Raw genomic sequence first — 18664 nt, 5'->3', positions numbered from 1 at the left:
GAGCGCTCTTTTTCTCACAATGTCTTTGTGAATATTGTCCAGTGCCTGTGTTTGATGTCTGGTAGAATGGTTGCCTGGCCTAACTGCAAAACAAATCTACCTTAGTGTAGGAACCTGAAACTACTTTTAACAAGCTCTCACTCGTTAAAATGCCCATGCTTTTAATATTCACCCTTACAAACACACAATAAAGCATGCCAATTAAACGTGTGCACAGAGACACTGTCAGAATGACATTCTGATGCCTACAACATCACTGGCAGGAGTTTGCAGTCCAAAATTAAGCAAACCAACCATGCTCCAAAAGCTTAGTGGCCTAAAGTAAACTGATGTCTTTGTGTTAATAGCAGTGACGCACTGTCCAAGTTTGCATGTACTGGTTGCTAGATTGCCAACTCACAAAAACACCCATTTGTATCATGACTGACACTAGTCTTAACTCTGGTCATCTGCTCTCAGTCAAGTCTGGCAGCATATTCAGGCTGGGGAAACCCCTTCTGCACCTTGCTCCATTTCCCCTTACCAGAAGCACTCTACGCCCTGCCCTTCTTCCTCCTCTTCGTCCTCCCCTGCGCTTAACCCCCTTTGCTAACATCTCAAACAAGTTACAGGAAATAAGGACGTCTCTACTTCTTGTCCACAACCAGGAAACAGACTGATAACATTTCGTGGTTCGAATGAGTGACACATGTTTGTCTAGTTGTGTAAAGGAGGGAGCCCACGCTCTGGTGTGACGCTGGCAGTTGCCACATGTGCGTTTTCGAGTGTTTAAACCTCATACGATTTAAAGAATGTAATAAAGAAAAACACTGTGCTTACAGATGTTGGAGTAAAGCCCTCTTGAATGCCAGTAAACCGATCAGGAGAGGACAGGTCCACTGAAATGTTGCTGTACACATGGGAGAGATTTTAAAATGTTGTCCAAGTGAAGCACAGTAACCACAGAGATGAGAAAAAAATCCTCCAAATACTTACTGAGATGTGTTAATGTCTCCATCTGTCTTAGTACTCAGCTGCTCCAAACTGTTTACAAAGACCTATGGAGACGCATTTATCAGACATGTGAAAAGACAATTTTAGGTGCATCACTAATATCTTACTCTGTGATCAAAACAGGTTAGTACAGACTTAGATCTAAGGTACACTGAAACAGTAAAGTGGACAGTGTGTGCATGTCAACACGTAGGGTTATCTTCACCTCACAGTAAATAAAAGACCAAATAAAACCTTAGCAGCTGCTCTATGACTGAACAGATGTAAGACAAATATAGAACACAGAGGTTTTCAGGTCTATATATGACTTTGGTGATCAGTGCACAGGGCCTCAGGGCAAGAGGCAGGATAGACCCTGGACAGGTCACCAATCTGTCGCAGGGCTAACACAGACAATCATTTGTACACCATGTTCACACCTATGGGCAAATTAAAATCACCAATTAACCTAACCCCACTAAGTGGACATCTCTGGACCATCTGTGGCACCTGAAGAAAAACTCACACAGACACAGCAAGAACATGCAAACTCCACACAGAAAATGAACTGCAGTTCCTCAATGGCCAGTTGAGTCTCCTGTGCTAAAATGGCCAACTTAGAGCATTAAAAGGATATTCTCTTCCTTCTAAACAAGTAGCTGATTTATTTTTTATATTCTATTCATGTGAAGTGCTCAAGTGTTAAATGTTCAAAAGTTAGAGATGTGGCTGCTTTGACTGACAGGAGAGCCAAGACAGTGAGGTGTAGCTTACAGCTGCCTGCTAGGACCCACCTCAACTAATCCAAGTACAGTACGCCTCAGTCAAACAGGCCCAGAGACTGGTTAGCAACGCCCCTGGCAACCTCTGACTACTAGAGGAAAATGATGTCTTTCCTGACCGTTTGGTGGAGGCTCCTGGTAGTCGCAAAGCGAGAGCTGCCAGGAAGCCTTCTGTGACTGGTAGCTGCCAGATGGTTGCGTTTTTGCTGTTGCTACGTTTTAAAGCATTTTAAAGGAATTGTCTAAAAATATATACCTGCCTTATGATACAGATCATCAAAGGTAAGTTTTAGTAAGTTCATTTATAGAATTTTATTGTTTTTATTTAGCACTAATTATATGTATCTCTTTATTTGCCAACAATGCTTGCTAGGAGTAGCTGACTACACCCGACTCTCATCCAGATTTGGCCACTTCTGTATTCGATAAACAACATAAACACATGAAGGCTGAGGCTTCAAAATGTGGAAATCAAAACCAGTGGTAGACATCATGGTGGCTACTTCCATCCTATGCAAACAGTCTTTGTTCATAACAAAATCCTATGCATGTTCTTGAAAATAAGTGTACACGTCTTACCTTCATGATCCTCACGCTGAGCTCTGCAGCCTGGTCCTGGACCTGCTCCAACTGCAACACCTGTGGAAAAGAACGTAACGGTAACGATGCTTTCTTGACGTGACTAAAGCTGTTTATTCTAAAATTCATAAAGGATTTCTTTGTGTTGAACCCTGGATAGTTATTTCATAGTTTCTGTTAACAGCAGGGTTTATACTTTACTACTTTGCGAAGTGCTGAATTAAAACCATCCAAGTTTTGATATCATTTCTGTTTGCAACAGAAGTACCGTGGCTTCAAATAAAAGATCATCACATAAAGCAACTCCACAGAGTGAAATTTCATTCCTATAAGTTTACTGCACTGTGCGACATGCACAAGGGCAGGACAAGAAGAGTGATGAATGTAGCACCCACTGAACCGAGGCCAGGACGCACAGCAGTTATTCCTCCACTACTTGTTCTTCTGCTACAACAAACTAACTACATTTTCTTCTTTATTTAATTTTTTCTTTTTGTTTTGTTTTCTACATCAATCTATTTACATCCCTTTTCTTCACAATTCCAACAGGGATCTTAATTTTAAACCCATCTCATTGTGCAACAAAGACTGCTGTCTTCAAAACATGACTAAAGATGATATCAGTATACTTTTTTAACATTGGTCACAGAGACCATGCGGCTAAGCTTGATTTATATTCACCAAAATTTGAATTTTCTTTTTTCATACAAACCCACTTCTATAAAAGTTTGGATGCTGTGTAAAATGTAAATAAATGCAATGACTTGCAAATCTCATAAATCTACATTTTTCACAAAAAGACAGCAAAAACATATCAGATGTTTAACCTGAGACGTTCTACTACTTTATGAAAAACAATTAGTTAGTTTGAATGCAATGGCAGCAACATGCCTCAAAAAAGTTCGGATGGAGAAACGAAAAAATTGAAAAGTTAGTGGTACTTAAAGAAGGAGCTGGAGGAACATTTTGCAACTAATTAGGTTAGCTGGTAAAAATAATAAATGTCTTAGAGAGGCAAAGTTTCACCAATCTGCAAAAACAACTCCAACTACAGAATAGTGTTTGTTACTGTAAAATTATGAAGACTGAATATCTTATCATCTACGCTGCGTGTTATCATTTACAAAAACCAAAAAACACAGAGCGATCTCTATGTACAAGGGGCAAGTCTGAAAATCAGTACTGGACTCTCGTGCACTTTGGTTTCAGAGGTGGCGCTGCAGTAAAAGCAGGCATGATTCTGTAATGAAAATAACTGCATGGGCTCAGGCACACTTTTAGAAAACAGTTTACAATATCATCGACCAAAAAGAAGAAGCCTGTGTGAAACACTGCCGTCATCTCTGGGACAAAGCTCAGGTCAGACTAATGAAAATTTGAAATTATTTTATTAGAACACTGATGCTGCGTCCTCTCAGCTAAAGAGGAGATGAACCAGTCATATTTAAAAGGTATCTACCTCTGATAGTATGGGTGTGCGTTAGGAGTCAGTGGAACTGACACATTGCACATCTGGAAAGGCACAACAGATTTTATGCTCTTATCCAGAAGTCTTTTTCTTTCTGTAAGACATGCTGCTGCCATCGAACTCAACATCACCTCAGCGATGCTAAAGTTTGTGACAATGCCAGGAACAGCAGGATTCCCATTCATTCATTCAGAGGGACAATTACTGCAATTGAAAGGAGGCATGCCAGCCCCATAACAGCCTGTGTCTAACAGATGACAAGTAACTGTCACGTGTCAGTGTCAGCTATTTAAGTTCATTTAATGGATGAAGAAACTCATGACTATTGATTATCATGTGAAAACTTCTGTAGCTCTGATGTTTGCAGGGTATGAACGAACATTTGTTTCTCCGGGTTTGATTTCCAGGGGCTCTTTGAGTGACTGCAGCATCTGGACCATACACTGCTCAAACCGTGAAGGCTGCAAAAACATTAAAAACAGAGATTACAAACATGGGCTACATTAGATAACATCACACTTCAACACAGATTAGTTAAAACAGACCCACAAGTACTCAGTGGACTAAACAAATGCAATGAATCGCTGCCAGCTAGAAAGTATACATAGATGTTAAACTTTCTGTGATTTCTATGAAGACACAGAGTGCTGCTTGATAAATTAACCAATCCTTACCAGGCTGGTGATTCCCTCATTATCTACCAACCAGTCTTCCTTTTCAGCAAGCCTGTTGACATCTATGGGTATAAAAAGCACAAATCGAAAGGGCCATCACTTGAAACTGTGCTACAGTTTTTTGAACTCAGAGCCGTTTACATGTGGAGTGTGGAGACTTTCATAAGGGGTCGTAAGTAATGGAAATATGAACAGATTTAAAGGTTTCTGAGGGAAAACCACATGATATAAAATCAAACCCTTTCTTCCCAGACCACAATTTGGTGTGTGCGTGTGGTGTGTTTGTGTGTGTGAGAATGTGCGTGTGAGTGGGGGGAGTTAAGAAAAAAAAACAGTCACTCTTCTCAAAATGACCATACCTAACCACAAGTGAAACACAGCCTGTCTGGTTTTAGTCTCATAACACTTTCTCCATTACTAACCTGGAAGTTGAATTAGCTAAAAGTGACACTTGAGGACACTGACCACTAAGCGCTTATTAACAAATTCACATGGTTTTATAAAAATCTGTCGTGTTCTGCAGGTTTTGAGTTCATGTCCTTTCGCATTCTTGTCTAGCAGGGGATTACACAAGTAACGGATGATAATCAAAGTGTGATTTCAGAATGACACAGCTTTTTATTTCTCATGTGGAGATTAATAACGTGTCTATGGTGACAACTTTTTTTTATTCTACTGGTAAAGATTCCCAATGCTGTTTTGCTTAGACCAACAAATACATTATTTGCAAGGGTAAGCAGGGCCTGGCATATTTTGCCCCATGTATCTGGTACAAGCAGGCATACTTTCCAGTAAACGTCTTCTTAACACACTCGGTCAACACATTTAAAAGCCTTTCAATGTACAATAATAAATTAGGTACAAATACATACATGAATAAATACTATACATATCTTTATTTTAAAAACCCAGAAAAACAAGGTAAAATGTAGACACTAGAAATAAAGATTTTAAGGATGTTATGAGCCCCTCCAGAGTGAGTGTTTCATGTTTCACTGTACATCAGCACACTAGCAGATGCCAAGCTTCGCCTCAAATATCATACCGATCTTGTTAAACTTTGACAAAACCTTGGTTTCTTGCATGTTAACTTTCTTGCATGTTAGCTTCTCTAGGATCCGCAAAGAAAAGAAGCAGTTTTCCTCTCAGTCTAGGACTAGAGTGATTTACAGGCATCTATCTGGCTGTAATCTAAAGCAACTGGATGTCGTTTACCTACCTACCTCCAGGTTTATTACTGGTGCTAATTTTAGTTCTCAATACTTCATATAATATGAAATTGTTAGATGTTTTTTGCTGCCTGAAAAATGTGATATTTTGGATAACTGGATGAGAAGGCTCTCATTAGGAAGCCATTGTACATTATTTATGTACTAGATGGGTGTTCAGGACAATAATGGGCTCAGTCCAATGATTGGCTCTGTCACATGAAGATTGCATTGACACAGCAAAAGCTGCTTTTAGTTTTTATGATCCTGCCACACTGAACATTGAAAACAAAATAAACTGTTTGGTAACTTGGAGTCAATTAAAATGAAGATCTTGATGAAAATATTTTGTCCATTACTGAGAGCTCTCTCACCTTCTGTTGTGTGCACCAGAGTCACCATGAGACAGTGAACTCTCAAATCCAGCAGAAGATCCTGGATCACCTGCAGCAAATCATTTGGGATCTCCATAGCAGACAGAGCCTCATGACAACCCCTGGATGAGAAACGCCAGAGAACAGAGGTCTGTTATTAAAGGCAAGGTAAGCATGTGGCTCCCAAATGCCTCCATTTAACCAAACATGTAAGCAAATTAATTACAGCCAAAGTGTGAGGACCTGACAGTGTGTATGATTTGTGTAAGCCATGATCCAGCCAACTCTGTCTTGCTCTCCCAGCCTCCATAAAGACTCAGCTCCCCTTGCGGCAAGGTGGCGGGTAAGAGAGCACCCCGAATGAGCTTCACGAGCCGACTGGTCAGCTCTTCAATCATTTTCTACAAAACAGACAACATACAGTATGTACTGCAGAATGTGTCTTTAAAAAACATTATCTCAAATTAACATTAGAGTAAACTGGAGTTAGAAATCCTCATACTTTAAAGTCATTCTGTCTCTGTCTGGCATTCTTCTTGGATTTTTCCACTTGCCCAGATTTCTCTCCAGTCTGTAGGGGAAGACACAAATACTTAGTCACCTCTGAGAAGTCCAGATTACTGACGGAAAATAGATTTTATGTTGCTTTCTGTGCCTGCATTAGAGCAAACTATGATAATGCAAATGACATTCATTCAACTTTTCTTGAGAATAATCAAATAATTTCTCTTAAATGGAAACCCTGAAAAACACAGATATGGAATGTAAACCTGCAGAGGATTTCGAAAAAACTGAGTTTCTAAAAAAAGCTTTTATTAGCCTAGCCTAAAGTTTTCATGGGAAATATTCTTGTTCACGGAGACATTTGTGTATTACTAAGAACACCATTCGTTTTGGCCTATCAGTAGAAGCTCATTAACCTGAGTTGACTCATGGAAAATCATTCCCCTTCTCTTAATCCCAAATTAAATACCTAACTCACCAAAGGAATTTCATGAGATAATCCTCAATGAATATGAGTGAAACAAAGCTGAACTATTGAGCTAAATTTATAGCAATTTATTTATTATACCAGTTTTTATTGTCATTTATTTCAATTGTTGTATTGATTATGTGACAAAACTAATGTCCCTTTCATTCTTTTGCAGATGTTGTCCATAATGTGGTGTTAGCACGCGTATCGATCTACTGGTTAAAGATTTTCGACAGGGCACGGTCCCTTGATGGCACTCCTTTCCACACAATTTCAACAAAAACACAATTTTATTTTTGCTTTCACTACACTTTAACCACACTTTTGAAGATTATAATTTGTGCATTATAAAGCAGCTGGTTGTGTGATGTGTGAAATCAAAATGCAGCACGCCATGGAGAGGTTTGTGGTGCTGTGACTTTCCCACTATTTACACAAAGCTTTTTACCACCATCTCAGCCTTGCCCCTCTGACTTGAGATATTCTGACTCACTTCTAATCTTGACCCTCCAAATGACAATCACTGCCTTGAACCCCTATATTTACAAAAATAATGGAAATGACCACAAACAAAGATTTACATTTTTGGGCTACAGCTCCACAGGGCCACGTTCATCTCTGGATTATCTTGTGTGGCAAAGTGACCACTGTTGCTATAAAAACATGCTGTATGCAGGATTTCTGTCTACTTGGTGAGTATTCACCTCGCTAAAAAGACTTCCATTAACGTAGGAGATCCAAAGCTTCCAGAAATTGGGCAGCTGACCGATCACAACATCTGAAAGCTTCTCCACAAACTGCACCTGCTGCGGGGTCTCAAAGTGCCAATCTAGAAAAAAAGGACACACAGATGACATGATAGAGGATATTGGCATAATGACTGTGCAGTTCCAATATTCACATATCAGAATGGTTTAATTCCTGGCACATAAAGCTTAAGATCTTTGTTTTTTTTATTTGTGCCTTTACCGTACAGTGTGATGCAAGATTCCCCTAAACACTGTACACGACCAAAAGTGTTACACACACACACAAACAAACAAACGTACGTGTGTACAGAGTTTAGCGCAGACAGGGAAGCCCCCCTTAGAACTCAGTGTGTGGGCGAATCTGTGAAGTGCTGCACTACTCACTGCTGGATCGTGGCGTTCGGAGACTGCCCCCTCTCTTCAGAGACGCGGTGTGGCTGAGCCTTCCGAGGGCTGGTGGACGGGTATCCCCCTCTGGGTCCAGAGCTCCCGCACCCACTGAGAGACATAACGAAAGTGGGGAGGGATGAGAAATGAGCTTGAAGGGAAAAGAAACACATACTCCACATATTAAATAATCACATTTTCATAATTCCACATTCCTCAATAAGCTTAACGGGCTTTCACACAAAACAATCCCTCCCTACTTTCTTTATTTGTGTTCTGATCCATCTCAGCGGAGAGAATGTCCCCTTGTTTTCACGGTGGGGAAACAGAGCAGTGGTCTTTGCGAGTGCTGGGGTGAAGTGGGTTTACGCTGGCCACAATGTGCTCTGTTACATCTGATTCTTAAGAGCTCCTCTAGATGGCAACAGGGAGCTATGCAGCGGTAATGAATGAGAAAGTTCTGCAACCACACACTCCTATCGCTGCATGTGAGACAACGTTAGCAAATTGAATCTGTGAGATAACTTAATGATAACAGAACAAGGGGTGGCAAAAAGGAATGAAAGTGAAAGACTGCGGTGCTAAGAAGATCAAAATTGCTACAATGAAAATGAAACTTTAAGGACAGGTTCGTGCAACGCTGCACTACGCCCACACCAGTTTGTCTAAATCAATGGAGACTGATGAGCCACATTTCCAAAACATGTGTCTCTCACACACTCACATACACAGAAAAGCGTACTGGTGAGTCACAATGTTGAATGTAGTGTGTAAGCAAGAATTGAGAAATCCCCAAGCAGAGGAGAAAATTGTGGTTGAGGTGGCTGTGCACACAACACACCCATCCAGGCCAGAAAATGTAAGGAAATTCTCATTTGAGTCAGACTATCTGTAAACAGACGAGGCTTTCTTATATCGCAAATACACACAGACAGACACACGCGCACACACACACACACACCATATGGTGCAATACAGGCTCTGTCTCTCTGAAGTTTTCCTGTCTTTTTACAGGGATGAGAGCTGCTGTTGACCCAGGTGGCCGCCGAATCCTCAGAATGGACAAGCACTTGCATTCTGAGGACTGCATGTGTTTTGCTGCTCTGTACGTTCAAAGGATTTACTATGCTGCTGCACTGCTTCTTGCTCAAATTTACAGGGGGAAACTATAGAAGCCTCTGTGTATGCGTGTTGAATAAACTGAGACAATGTGTGTCATCTATACACACTTCCTCATCGTGTCTGGGGCTTCTCTGCAGGCTGGATGGGTTCCTCTTCCAGAGGGGTCACTGACCTTGACCACACGCACACATACCTGCTTTCTGTCTAAGAGGACACAAACCTTATTCCCACGCTACAGAATACAAAAGCTTCACCACACTTCTCTTGAAAAACGCCCCAGTGTTTCACCCAGATTTTATGTGCGCACAGACAACGGGACATCTTGTCAGGAAAAGTAAAGATGGGACTTACAATAAAATCACTATTATTAATAATCTGTGACTTAAAGTTTTGAAATTCCAGGCTTTATGTACATCACAAAATTTCTGAATACAAGTAAAAAAGTTCCCTAATGAATCAATCAGTCAATACGACCACGCAAACACCTGTCAGACGTTAACCAGTATTATCACGGCATTGCTCTTACAGCAGCATTTCTGCAGCATAAAATCCCAAACACACCGTCAGAGTGTCTGAACAGTGAATTCCCACTAACTACTCACTGAAAACCTATTTTTCCAGAGGGAAAAAAACTCCTGTTAATTGTGTTGACATTGGCAGAAGAAGTGCTGCTCGAGAAATAAAAATACTGCAGCTTCTAATTGGATCGGGCAGAGTCAGATTGCAACACTGGGGCACGATGGGAGTGTTTAGACATACGGAAGCAACTTGCTATGCTCCCTCACAAAAAAACTTCAGCTTTCAGGCCTTTGTTTCTAACAAAGATGGATGGTTTTATTTTACATTTAAGGCATTTTATAGGGTAATTAATGGAATCGTGACTACACCAGAACGACCTCTGGCCTTATATTCCTGACTAGGAACAACAGTTGAAAGAGAAAATGACACCAGTTACTGCAAATATGCCTGATGCTTACAGCGGAATAATCTCTGCCATGTGTGATGCTGACAATAGCATAAAAAAAGCTAGTGAATGCATCTATATGAAGGGAAGAGGAGGCCACCAGAAGAGTGGGTAGCTGTGAGGTACCATTGAGGGGGGGGGGTCCTATACAGAAGGAAGGGTAAGGGTGGGAAGGAAGGAGAGGAAGAGTGAAGCTGGGGGAATGCAGTGGATGTGGTTTTTATAATGATGGCTGCTGAAGCATTGCCTGGGTGGAGGCACGGGTTTCACACTTGGGCCAGAAGTGAGCAGAGGAGACCAGAGATGGTGAATATCTGCCAGAGGTGTATGTGAGGGGAAGAGGGGCGCTGTGTGACAACAGAGAAGACAGGAGACAGCTGTAACAAAGAACAAGAGCAGGGAGAAAAACAGGAAAGATTGCGTGTACCTTTCAGCATGTCTGTGTGAACACTGTGCTCACCAGAAGAATGACAGCATGGGTAATTTGTTTAAACACAACGGAGTGTTTTTTCACAGTAGTGGTGCTCTTGGCTTTCCACTTGTTTGGACCGTGTGCTTTGCTGGCACCCTAACCAAGCCTCAATATATCCCCGGGCTTGTAAGGTGTTAGGCATTCAGCAGCCACAGTCTGGATTGCAGGTGATACTGTGACCAAATGAACCCCCACCTTATCAAAGGTTGTTACACTGGGTGTCAGTGGGATTTCAAAATCTTCAATATAAATCTGTTCCCCAAAAAATACAAACCCTAACTGATCGCACACAAGTGCTGCCTGTCATTTCACTGATTCCATTTGCAGTGGACTAGGAACAAGCAAACATGCAAGTCTTTTCTAGGCAACGTAAAAACGGATTTAAAGAATGCAGGTTGGACAAAAAGTTGGGTTTGCAGGAGGCTCTCAACCAACTCTCAACAGAACTGTGCACATCTATGAGAAGACTGCACAGTTAAATGTAGGTCATTTTGGTCGCATGCTGACTGTAACTACTGTCCTCTCAGAGGCAGACGGGTATCTTAAATGATGTTACCTCAAGAACAGACATCACTCTCAAAGTTCGGCTCCAAAAATGCAGTTCCTGGAATCACCACTTGAGGCTGGTTCAATAAGCAAGCCATCCTACAGACCTCAATATTAAAAGGCCCAACTTCACTAACATCACTAAGAAGCTTGTTTACAACCTGGTTTTTAAAAATTGACACTGACACACTGACAATTGATGTGATGCTTTGAGGTATGAGGACTTTATCAATAAGTTAACATACATGTCCATGCCAGCATGTGTGTTTCTGTGCTCTTTTTTGTTTTTTGCAAACTAGCAATTTTCTGCACAGTTGGGTTGGATGAGATTTCAGACTCCCTCTCCACCACATGTTGCTCTGCAGTGGAATGTAAGTGTGAAGTAAAAGGGGCCATCCCTGACATAATCATCAAGATGAAATTTAAATGTGGAGAAGTGGGGAACGAACCAATCCCCAGATCCATCAAGCCTGAGCCCCGGAAACCACTGTTACTTTTAGCATTAGACATGTTTATGTTCCAGCTGTGCTATGTGAAGCAGCCACCCACCCCACAATGGATTTGTGCGGGTGCCTCAGTGTGAGTGTGCACGCATGCTGGCGAATCACTGGTCTTCCTGAGTGGACGGTTTCAGATCCACATTTTTCTGCTGGCTGATTTAACAGAGGAACAGCTTAATTGGGGTTAATTGTTCCAATCCATCTGTGAAGCTGTGTGTGTGAGTGAGAAAGCGGGTTTGTGTGTGTGCAGTAACATGTCAAGCGCTGAAACCTAAATCCAAAGCCAGTGCTCCATCACTTTCATCTTATTCATACATTCATGAAAAAATAAACACACAGGCCTCAAGCAAGCAGCACAGGCTGGGGTGAAGGAGGCCGGCGAAGGAGCAGGGAATGTAGGCAGAGCTCTGGAACGACTGAGACACTGCTCTCTTCCCTCAGCTCACGACATCCACCGGCTGCCTGATTGGAAATGCTAAATAGGGGCTTTTCACTACATGTGCAAAACGAATCAACTCAGACAAATGTGCATTTTTAGTCACCTCTCTGGCCACTGATGAACTCATCTCTGCAGTTCTGCATCAGCTGCAGGATCCACTTGTGCTGAGCGTAGATGCACTGCCATGCTGGATCTCCTGGAGCGTGTAGGTCAGACAGGTACCTACGAAAGCGTGGGACAGGGAGATGGAAGATGAGATGGGACAAAAAGATCAACAAAATTAAAATCCACACTTAAATGGGTGACAAATCAAAGGTCAGACAATAAAGAGTGGCCAAAAACAATAAAAGCTCTGGCTGAAGTCGGGGCAGGACAGCCCACTAATGTCAGCCTAAAATCCCCATTAGGTTTTACTGCACTTTGTCTTTTTGCATAAAGCGTAGAGGACGGCTAATTCAAATCACAATTTTTTAAAAAAAAATAAATTCCACCACAAACTCCTCACCAAGCAGGAAGAAAGGGAAAGTTGCATTTAAATGAAACGCTGTTTGAAGCACTAAGCATAAGATATGACTGTCACATTATCCGTTTTTTACTTCTCGACTATCAGAATGAAAAAAAATTCACAATGACGCCATCATGACATTTATAAAAAATATTTTTTTATGATATGCAATTTAGATTTTCCTGGATGGTGGATGCTCATATTAAACACGGTCCAAGTGTCAAGATAATGACACTCAGTAATCCCTCAGAGACAAAAGCTCAGTCCTCTGCTCTAAATGCTTCATTTCTTGATTCTATGTGACATCAATAAGAGTAGAGGTCTGGCTGTTAACACAAAGCCCCGCCCACCTAATGTACAAACCTTCTCTTGACATGGGGCACCGCATCAGAAGCAAAAACAAGCTTGTTTCAAAGACAGGATGACCTGAGAGGCTGGGCAAAGGCTCAGTATAAGATAATTGAGGAACATTTTGAACTCTGAATCATGCAGAGCAACTCTGGTCCAGTCCAGAGTCCAGGAATGAAAATGAGATGAGCATAAGCACGCATATATATACATTATGTGTGTGTATATATACATTATGTGTGTGTATATATATATATATATATATATATATATAAAAAAAAAAAACACCCAGCACGCCCCTGCGGGCGGTTTATCCTTCAAGCTCGGGTCCTCTACCAGAGGCCTGGGAGCTTGAGGGTCCTGCGCAGTATCTTAGCTGTTCCCAGGACTGCGCTCTTCTGGACAGAGATCTCCGATGTTGTTCCTGGGATCTGCTGGAGCCACTCGCCTAGCTTGGGAGTCACCGCACCTAGTGCTCCGATTACCACGGGGACCACCGTTACCTTCACCCTCCACATCCACTCGAGCTCTTCTCTGAGCCCTTGGTATTTCTCCAGCTTCTCGTGTTCCTTCTTCCTGATATTGCTGTCATTCGGAACCGCTACATCGATCACTACGGCCATCTTCTTCTGTTTGTCTACCACCACTATGTCCGGTTGGTTAGCCACCACCATTTTGTCCGTCTGTATCTGGAAGTCCCACAGGATCTTAGCTCGGTCATTCTCCACCACCCTTGGGGGCATCTCCCATTTTGACCTCGGGACTTCCAGGTTGTACTCAGCACAGATGTTCCTGTACACTATGCCGGCCACTTGGTTATGGCGTTCCATGTATGCCTTGCCTGCTAGCATCTTGCACCCTGCTGTTATGTGCTGGATTGTCTCTGGGGCATCTTTACACAGCCTGCACCTGGGGTCTTGCCTGGTGTGATAGACCCCAGCCTCTATGGATCTTGTGCTCAGAGCTTGTTCTTGTGCTGCCATGATTAGTGCCTCTGTGCTGTCTTTCAGTCCAGCTTTGTCCAGCCACTGGTAGGATTTCTGGATATCAGCCACCTCCTCTATCTGCCGGTGGTACATACCGTGCAGGGGCCTGTCCTTTCATGATGGTTCCTCGTCTCCCTCCTCTTTCTTGGGTTTCTGCTGCCTGAGGTATTCACTGAGCACTCGGTCAGTTGGGGCCATCTTCCTGATGTATTCTTGGATGTTCGTTGTCTCATCCTGGACTGTGGTGCTGACACTCACCAGTCCCCGGCCCCCTTCCTTCCGCTTAGCGTACAGCCTCAGGGTGCTGGATTTGGGGTGAAACCCTCCATGCATGGTAAGGAGCTTTCTTGTCTTTATGTCAGTGGCTTCTATCTCCTCCTTTGGCCAGCCTATTACCCCAGCAGGGTACCTGATCACGGGCAGGGCGTACGCAGCTGGATAGCGTAGTGGTTAGACTACACGCCTTTGGAACAGAGGATCGCAAGTTCGATTCCTGCCTGGGGCGTCTGTATCCAGTAAGGGTCCTAAGGCTAGACCCCCTATGCTAAGCAAGCCTACCGCAGACATGAGCGAGACAGATAAATATGAAGGCATGCCGGCTCGGACGTCGCCCGGATCAACAAGGTCCGCGTCAGGTGTTGAGGAACCAGGGCACCCTGACGAAAAGTGGGCTACTGGAACAAGAAGGCATCGGTGGGCAAGAGACGAAAACAGGGCGTTGTTGGAATGCTACTATGCAAGTAACCCCGGCGGAAGGGGCTACATGAATAGGATGACGGACCTATGGATTCTTCGATATATATAGATATATATATATATATATATAGACATATATAGACACACACACACACACAGTGGGGCAAAAAAGTATTTAGTCAGCCACCGATTGTGCAAGTTCCCCCACCTAAAATGATGACAGAGGTCAGTAATTTGCACCAGAGGTACACTTCAACTGTGAGAGACAGAATGTGAAAAAAAAATCCATGAATCCACATGGTAGGATTTGTAAAGAATTTATTCGTAAATCAGGGTGGAAAATAAGTATTTGGTCAATAACAAAAATACAACTCAATACTTTGTAACATAACCTTTGTTGGCAATAACAGAGGTCAAACGTTTACTATAGGTCTTTACCAGGTTTGCACACACAGTAGCTGGTATTTTGGCCCATTCCTCCATGCAGATCTTCTCGAGAGCAGTGATGTTTTGGGGCTGTCGCCGAGCAACACGGACTTTCAACTCCCGCCACAGATTTTCTATGGGGTTGAGGTCTGGAGACTGGCTAGGCCACTCCAGGACTTTCAAATGCTTCTTACGGAGCCACTCCTTTGTTGCCCGGGCGGTGTGTTTTGGATCATTGTCATGTTGGAAGACCCAGCCTCGTTCCATCTTCAAAGTTCTCACTGATGGAAGGAGGTTTTGGCTCAAAATCTCACGATACATGGCCCCATTCATTCTGTCCTTAACACGGATCAGTCGTCCTGTCCCCTTGGCAGAAAAACAGCCCCATAGCATGATGTTTCCACCCCCATGCTTCACAGTAGGTATGGTGTTCTTGGGATGCAACTCAGTATTCTTCTTCCTCCAAACACGACGAGTTGAGTTTATACCAAAAAGTTCTACTTTGGTTTCATCTGACCACATGACATTCTCCCAATCCTCTGCTGTATCATCCATGTGCTCTCTGGCAAACTTCAGACGGGCCTGGACATGCACTGGCTTCAGCAGCGGAACACGTCTGGCACTGCGGGATTTGATTCCCTGCCGTTGTAGTGTGTTACTGATGGTGACCTTTGTTACTTTGGTCCCAGCTCTCTGCAGGTCATTCACCAGGTCCCCCCGTGTGGTTCTGGGATCTTTGCTCACCGTTCTCATGATCATTTTGACCCCACGGGATGAGATCTTGCGTGGAGCCCCTGATCGAGGGAGATTATCAGTGGTCTTGTATGTCTTCCATTTTCTGATGATTGCTCCCACAGTTGATTTTTTCACACCAAGCTGCTTGCCTATTGTAGATTCACTCTTCCCAGTCTGGTACAGGTCTACAATACTTTTCCTGGTGTCCTTCGAAAGCTCTTTGGTCTTGGCCATGGCGGAGTTTGGAGTCTGACTGTTTGAGGCTGTAGACAGGTGTCTTTTATACAGATGATGAGTTCAAACAGGTGCCATTCATACAGGTAACGAGTGGGGGACAGAAAAGCTTTTTACAGAAGACGTTACAGGTCTGTGAGAGCCAGAGATTTTCCTTGTTTGAGGTGACCAAATACTTATTTTCCACCCTGATTTACGAATAAATTCTTTACAAATCCTACCATGTGAATTCATGGATTTTTTTTTCACATTCTGTCTCTCACAGTTGAAGTGTACCTCTGGTGCAAATTACTGACCTCTGTCATCATTTTAGGTGGGGGAACTTGCACAATCGGTGGCTGACTAAATACTTTTTTGCCCCACTGTATGTATGTATGTATGTATGTATGTATATATATATATATATATATATATATATACACATACATATACACATACACATATATGTGTGTGTGTGTGTGTGTGTGTGTGTGTGTGTGTGTGTGTGTGTGTGTGTGTGTGTGTGTGTGTGTGGACTACAATTTTATTCTGAGAGACTGACTGACTGACCAACATGTGTTCTTATCATCCTCTATTAAAACAAAGGGGGGTTTGAATAGCTAGGCTCTTTCAAGTTAAGACATCAGATGATTCACCCCGAAAGCTGTCACTCTAAAAACCAGCCGTTCATTTGTTTCTCATTACAGTGTATCTTTCAAAAGTTTGAGGAACAAGAACAAAACAAGCGCGCGTGCGCGCACACACACACACACACACACACACACACACACACACACACACACACACACACACACACACACACACACACACACACACACACACACACACACACACACACACACACACACACACACACACACAATCCACGTGAAGAGTAAACAGGAGCTGAGTGGGCGTTCAGAGCTGTGCCTAATGTACCAGGATGAAAGATGTTGCCATTTGCCATGTGGTTGAGAGCTGGTCTCTGTGATCCTGACAGGTTGGTCTTCACAATAATAAATAGGCAGAGACCACAAGTATGAATGGACAGATGGATGAAGTGGAAAAAAAGAAGGAAAAGAAAGACAGGGGGAGAGAAAAATAGAAGCAGAAATAAGAGAGCCAGACAACAGAAATATGACTGGTGAACTGAGGAAAGTGAGAGGGGAAAAAAAAGAAAGAGGGAGGGGGGAGGAGGTTGAAGTTCTGGTAAACGATGACACAAGCAGACATCAAAGAAACCAAAGGGAGTGGAGGGACTTGTCATGACTTTCTGCTGGATGCTGACAGAGTAGACGTGTAAAGAAAAATATCCAAACTTGAACAGGGTCATAGAATTGTAAAGAGACCTGATGTATCTTTTTTGGTCGTGAAGCGTAGACGGAGTTTGCAGCAGTTTCTCCAACAAGAGACTCCGTAGAGCTCCAATCCTCGTCTCAACCTCAGCGTACACTGCAGAAAAGTAGAGTCAAAACATTGGTAATCACCATAACAATCAGTTTAGAAAAAGCCATGATCTTCATGCAATTGTTGAAGTTAAAGCAGTTTACCTTTTTGGAAAACAGGGACCTCAGTATTGCCAAAGAGAGACTTTGCTTTCTCATAGTCATTGATCACAACATCGTAATCTCCCTGGAAAGAAAAAATAGTTCATTTCATAATGTACAGTTTTTTAACTCATCAATCATGAGACACACTTTGCATTTAAGCCTCTCTAGCTCCACCCTCTGGTTGACAATCATTTAAGCTGCATGTTAAAGCCTGTGGAGAGTTTATAAATCAGATTTGGACACCTATACACCCCAATAATAATAATAATAATAATAATAATAAACATTTGTAAAGATCAAAACTGCTTTAATTAAAACCTTTGCTTATACAAAAAAATGGAAATCAGGAAGTAGAGGGAAAAAAATTGTGTACTTTGTGCCATTATGTGGCTTCAACGGTTGAAGAGCCATTGATTTGCTCTACATATTTATATGCTTATGTGCTGCCTACTACAGACATTTCCACAGAAACTCAACTCAAACTTTTCGAGAGAACCAAACCAGGACAATGTCCCAAACTGTCCTTTCTTTCATTTAGAAAACAGCAGGGCGCAGTGTGCTGTAGTCCCACACTTACTAGTGAAAATGAAGCACCGTTTCTACTCTTACTAATCATTCAAAGCTCTTTATTCTACAAGCAGCATTTACTCACACATTATTACAGCACTTTATGCTATTCCCTGCTTTATTCTTGTCACATCCACACCAAATCCAATCCAAATCCAGGCACAGGAAGAACATGGAAACTCCACAGAGTGTGAGTGCTGTGAGGTGACAATTCTAACCACTGCATCACTGTGCCAAGTACTCTGTTTGTTTTAGAAATAGGAACTGCCTGATTAGAGGCTAAGAGAGAAAAATCTTCAGCCCACTGGCTTCCTGCGACTTCTCCTGATATTCACCTTCTCTATCTCCAGATGTGCTGACAGCTGGCAGCTTTAAGATCATTTAATGTATGATTCAACTACGGCCCGACGAATCCTCATAGTGTGCCTA

General features: G+C 42.5%; 1 protein-coding gene across 1 annotated transcript in view; it reads right to left on the bottom strand.

Annotated features, from left to right (window-relative positions):
- Window positions 1-18664, bottom strand: part of exoc2 (exocyst complex component 2) — a 52326-nt gene that overhangs the window by 6073 nt on the left and 27589 nt on the right. The window contains exons 9-21 of the mRNA XM_085436364.1: window positions 17669-17750; window positions 17468-17570; window positions 12313-12431; window positions 8164-8277; window positions 7735-7859; window positions 6560-6628; window positions 6301-6458; window positions 6058-6179; window positions 4476-4537; window positions 4182-4262; window positions 2334-2393; window positions 976-1037; window positions 820-889 (exon numbers count right to left, since the gene is read on the bottom strand). Coding sequence (XP_085292490.1) covers window positions 820-889; window positions 976-1037; window positions 2334-2393; window positions 4182-4262; window positions 4476-4537; window positions 6058-6179; window positions 6301-6458; window positions 6560-6628; window positions 7735-7859; window positions 8164-8277; window positions 12313-12431; window positions 17468-17570; window positions 17669-17750 — 1227 coding nt within the window. The remainder of the gene's footprint in view (window positions 1-819; window positions 890-975; window positions 1038-2333; window positions 2394-4181; window positions 4263-4475; window positions 4538-6057; window positions 6180-6300; window positions 6459-6559; window positions 6629-7734; window positions 7860-8163; window positions 8278-12312; window positions 12432-17467; window positions 17571-17668; window positions 17751-18664) is intronic.

Source organism: Copadichromis virginalis, linkage group LG17, assembly GCF_057382275.1.
Source record: "Copadichromis virginalis isolate Kocher_CV1m ecotype Utaka linkage group LG17, C_Virginalis_male_GT1.1, whole genome shotgun sequence".
NCBI lineage: Eukaryota > Metazoa > Chordata > Actinopteri > Cichliformes > Cichlidae > Copadichromis > Copadichromis virginalis.
Note: the sequence above shows the minus strand (reverse complement) of the source record. Positions and strands in the feature narration are given on the sequence as shown.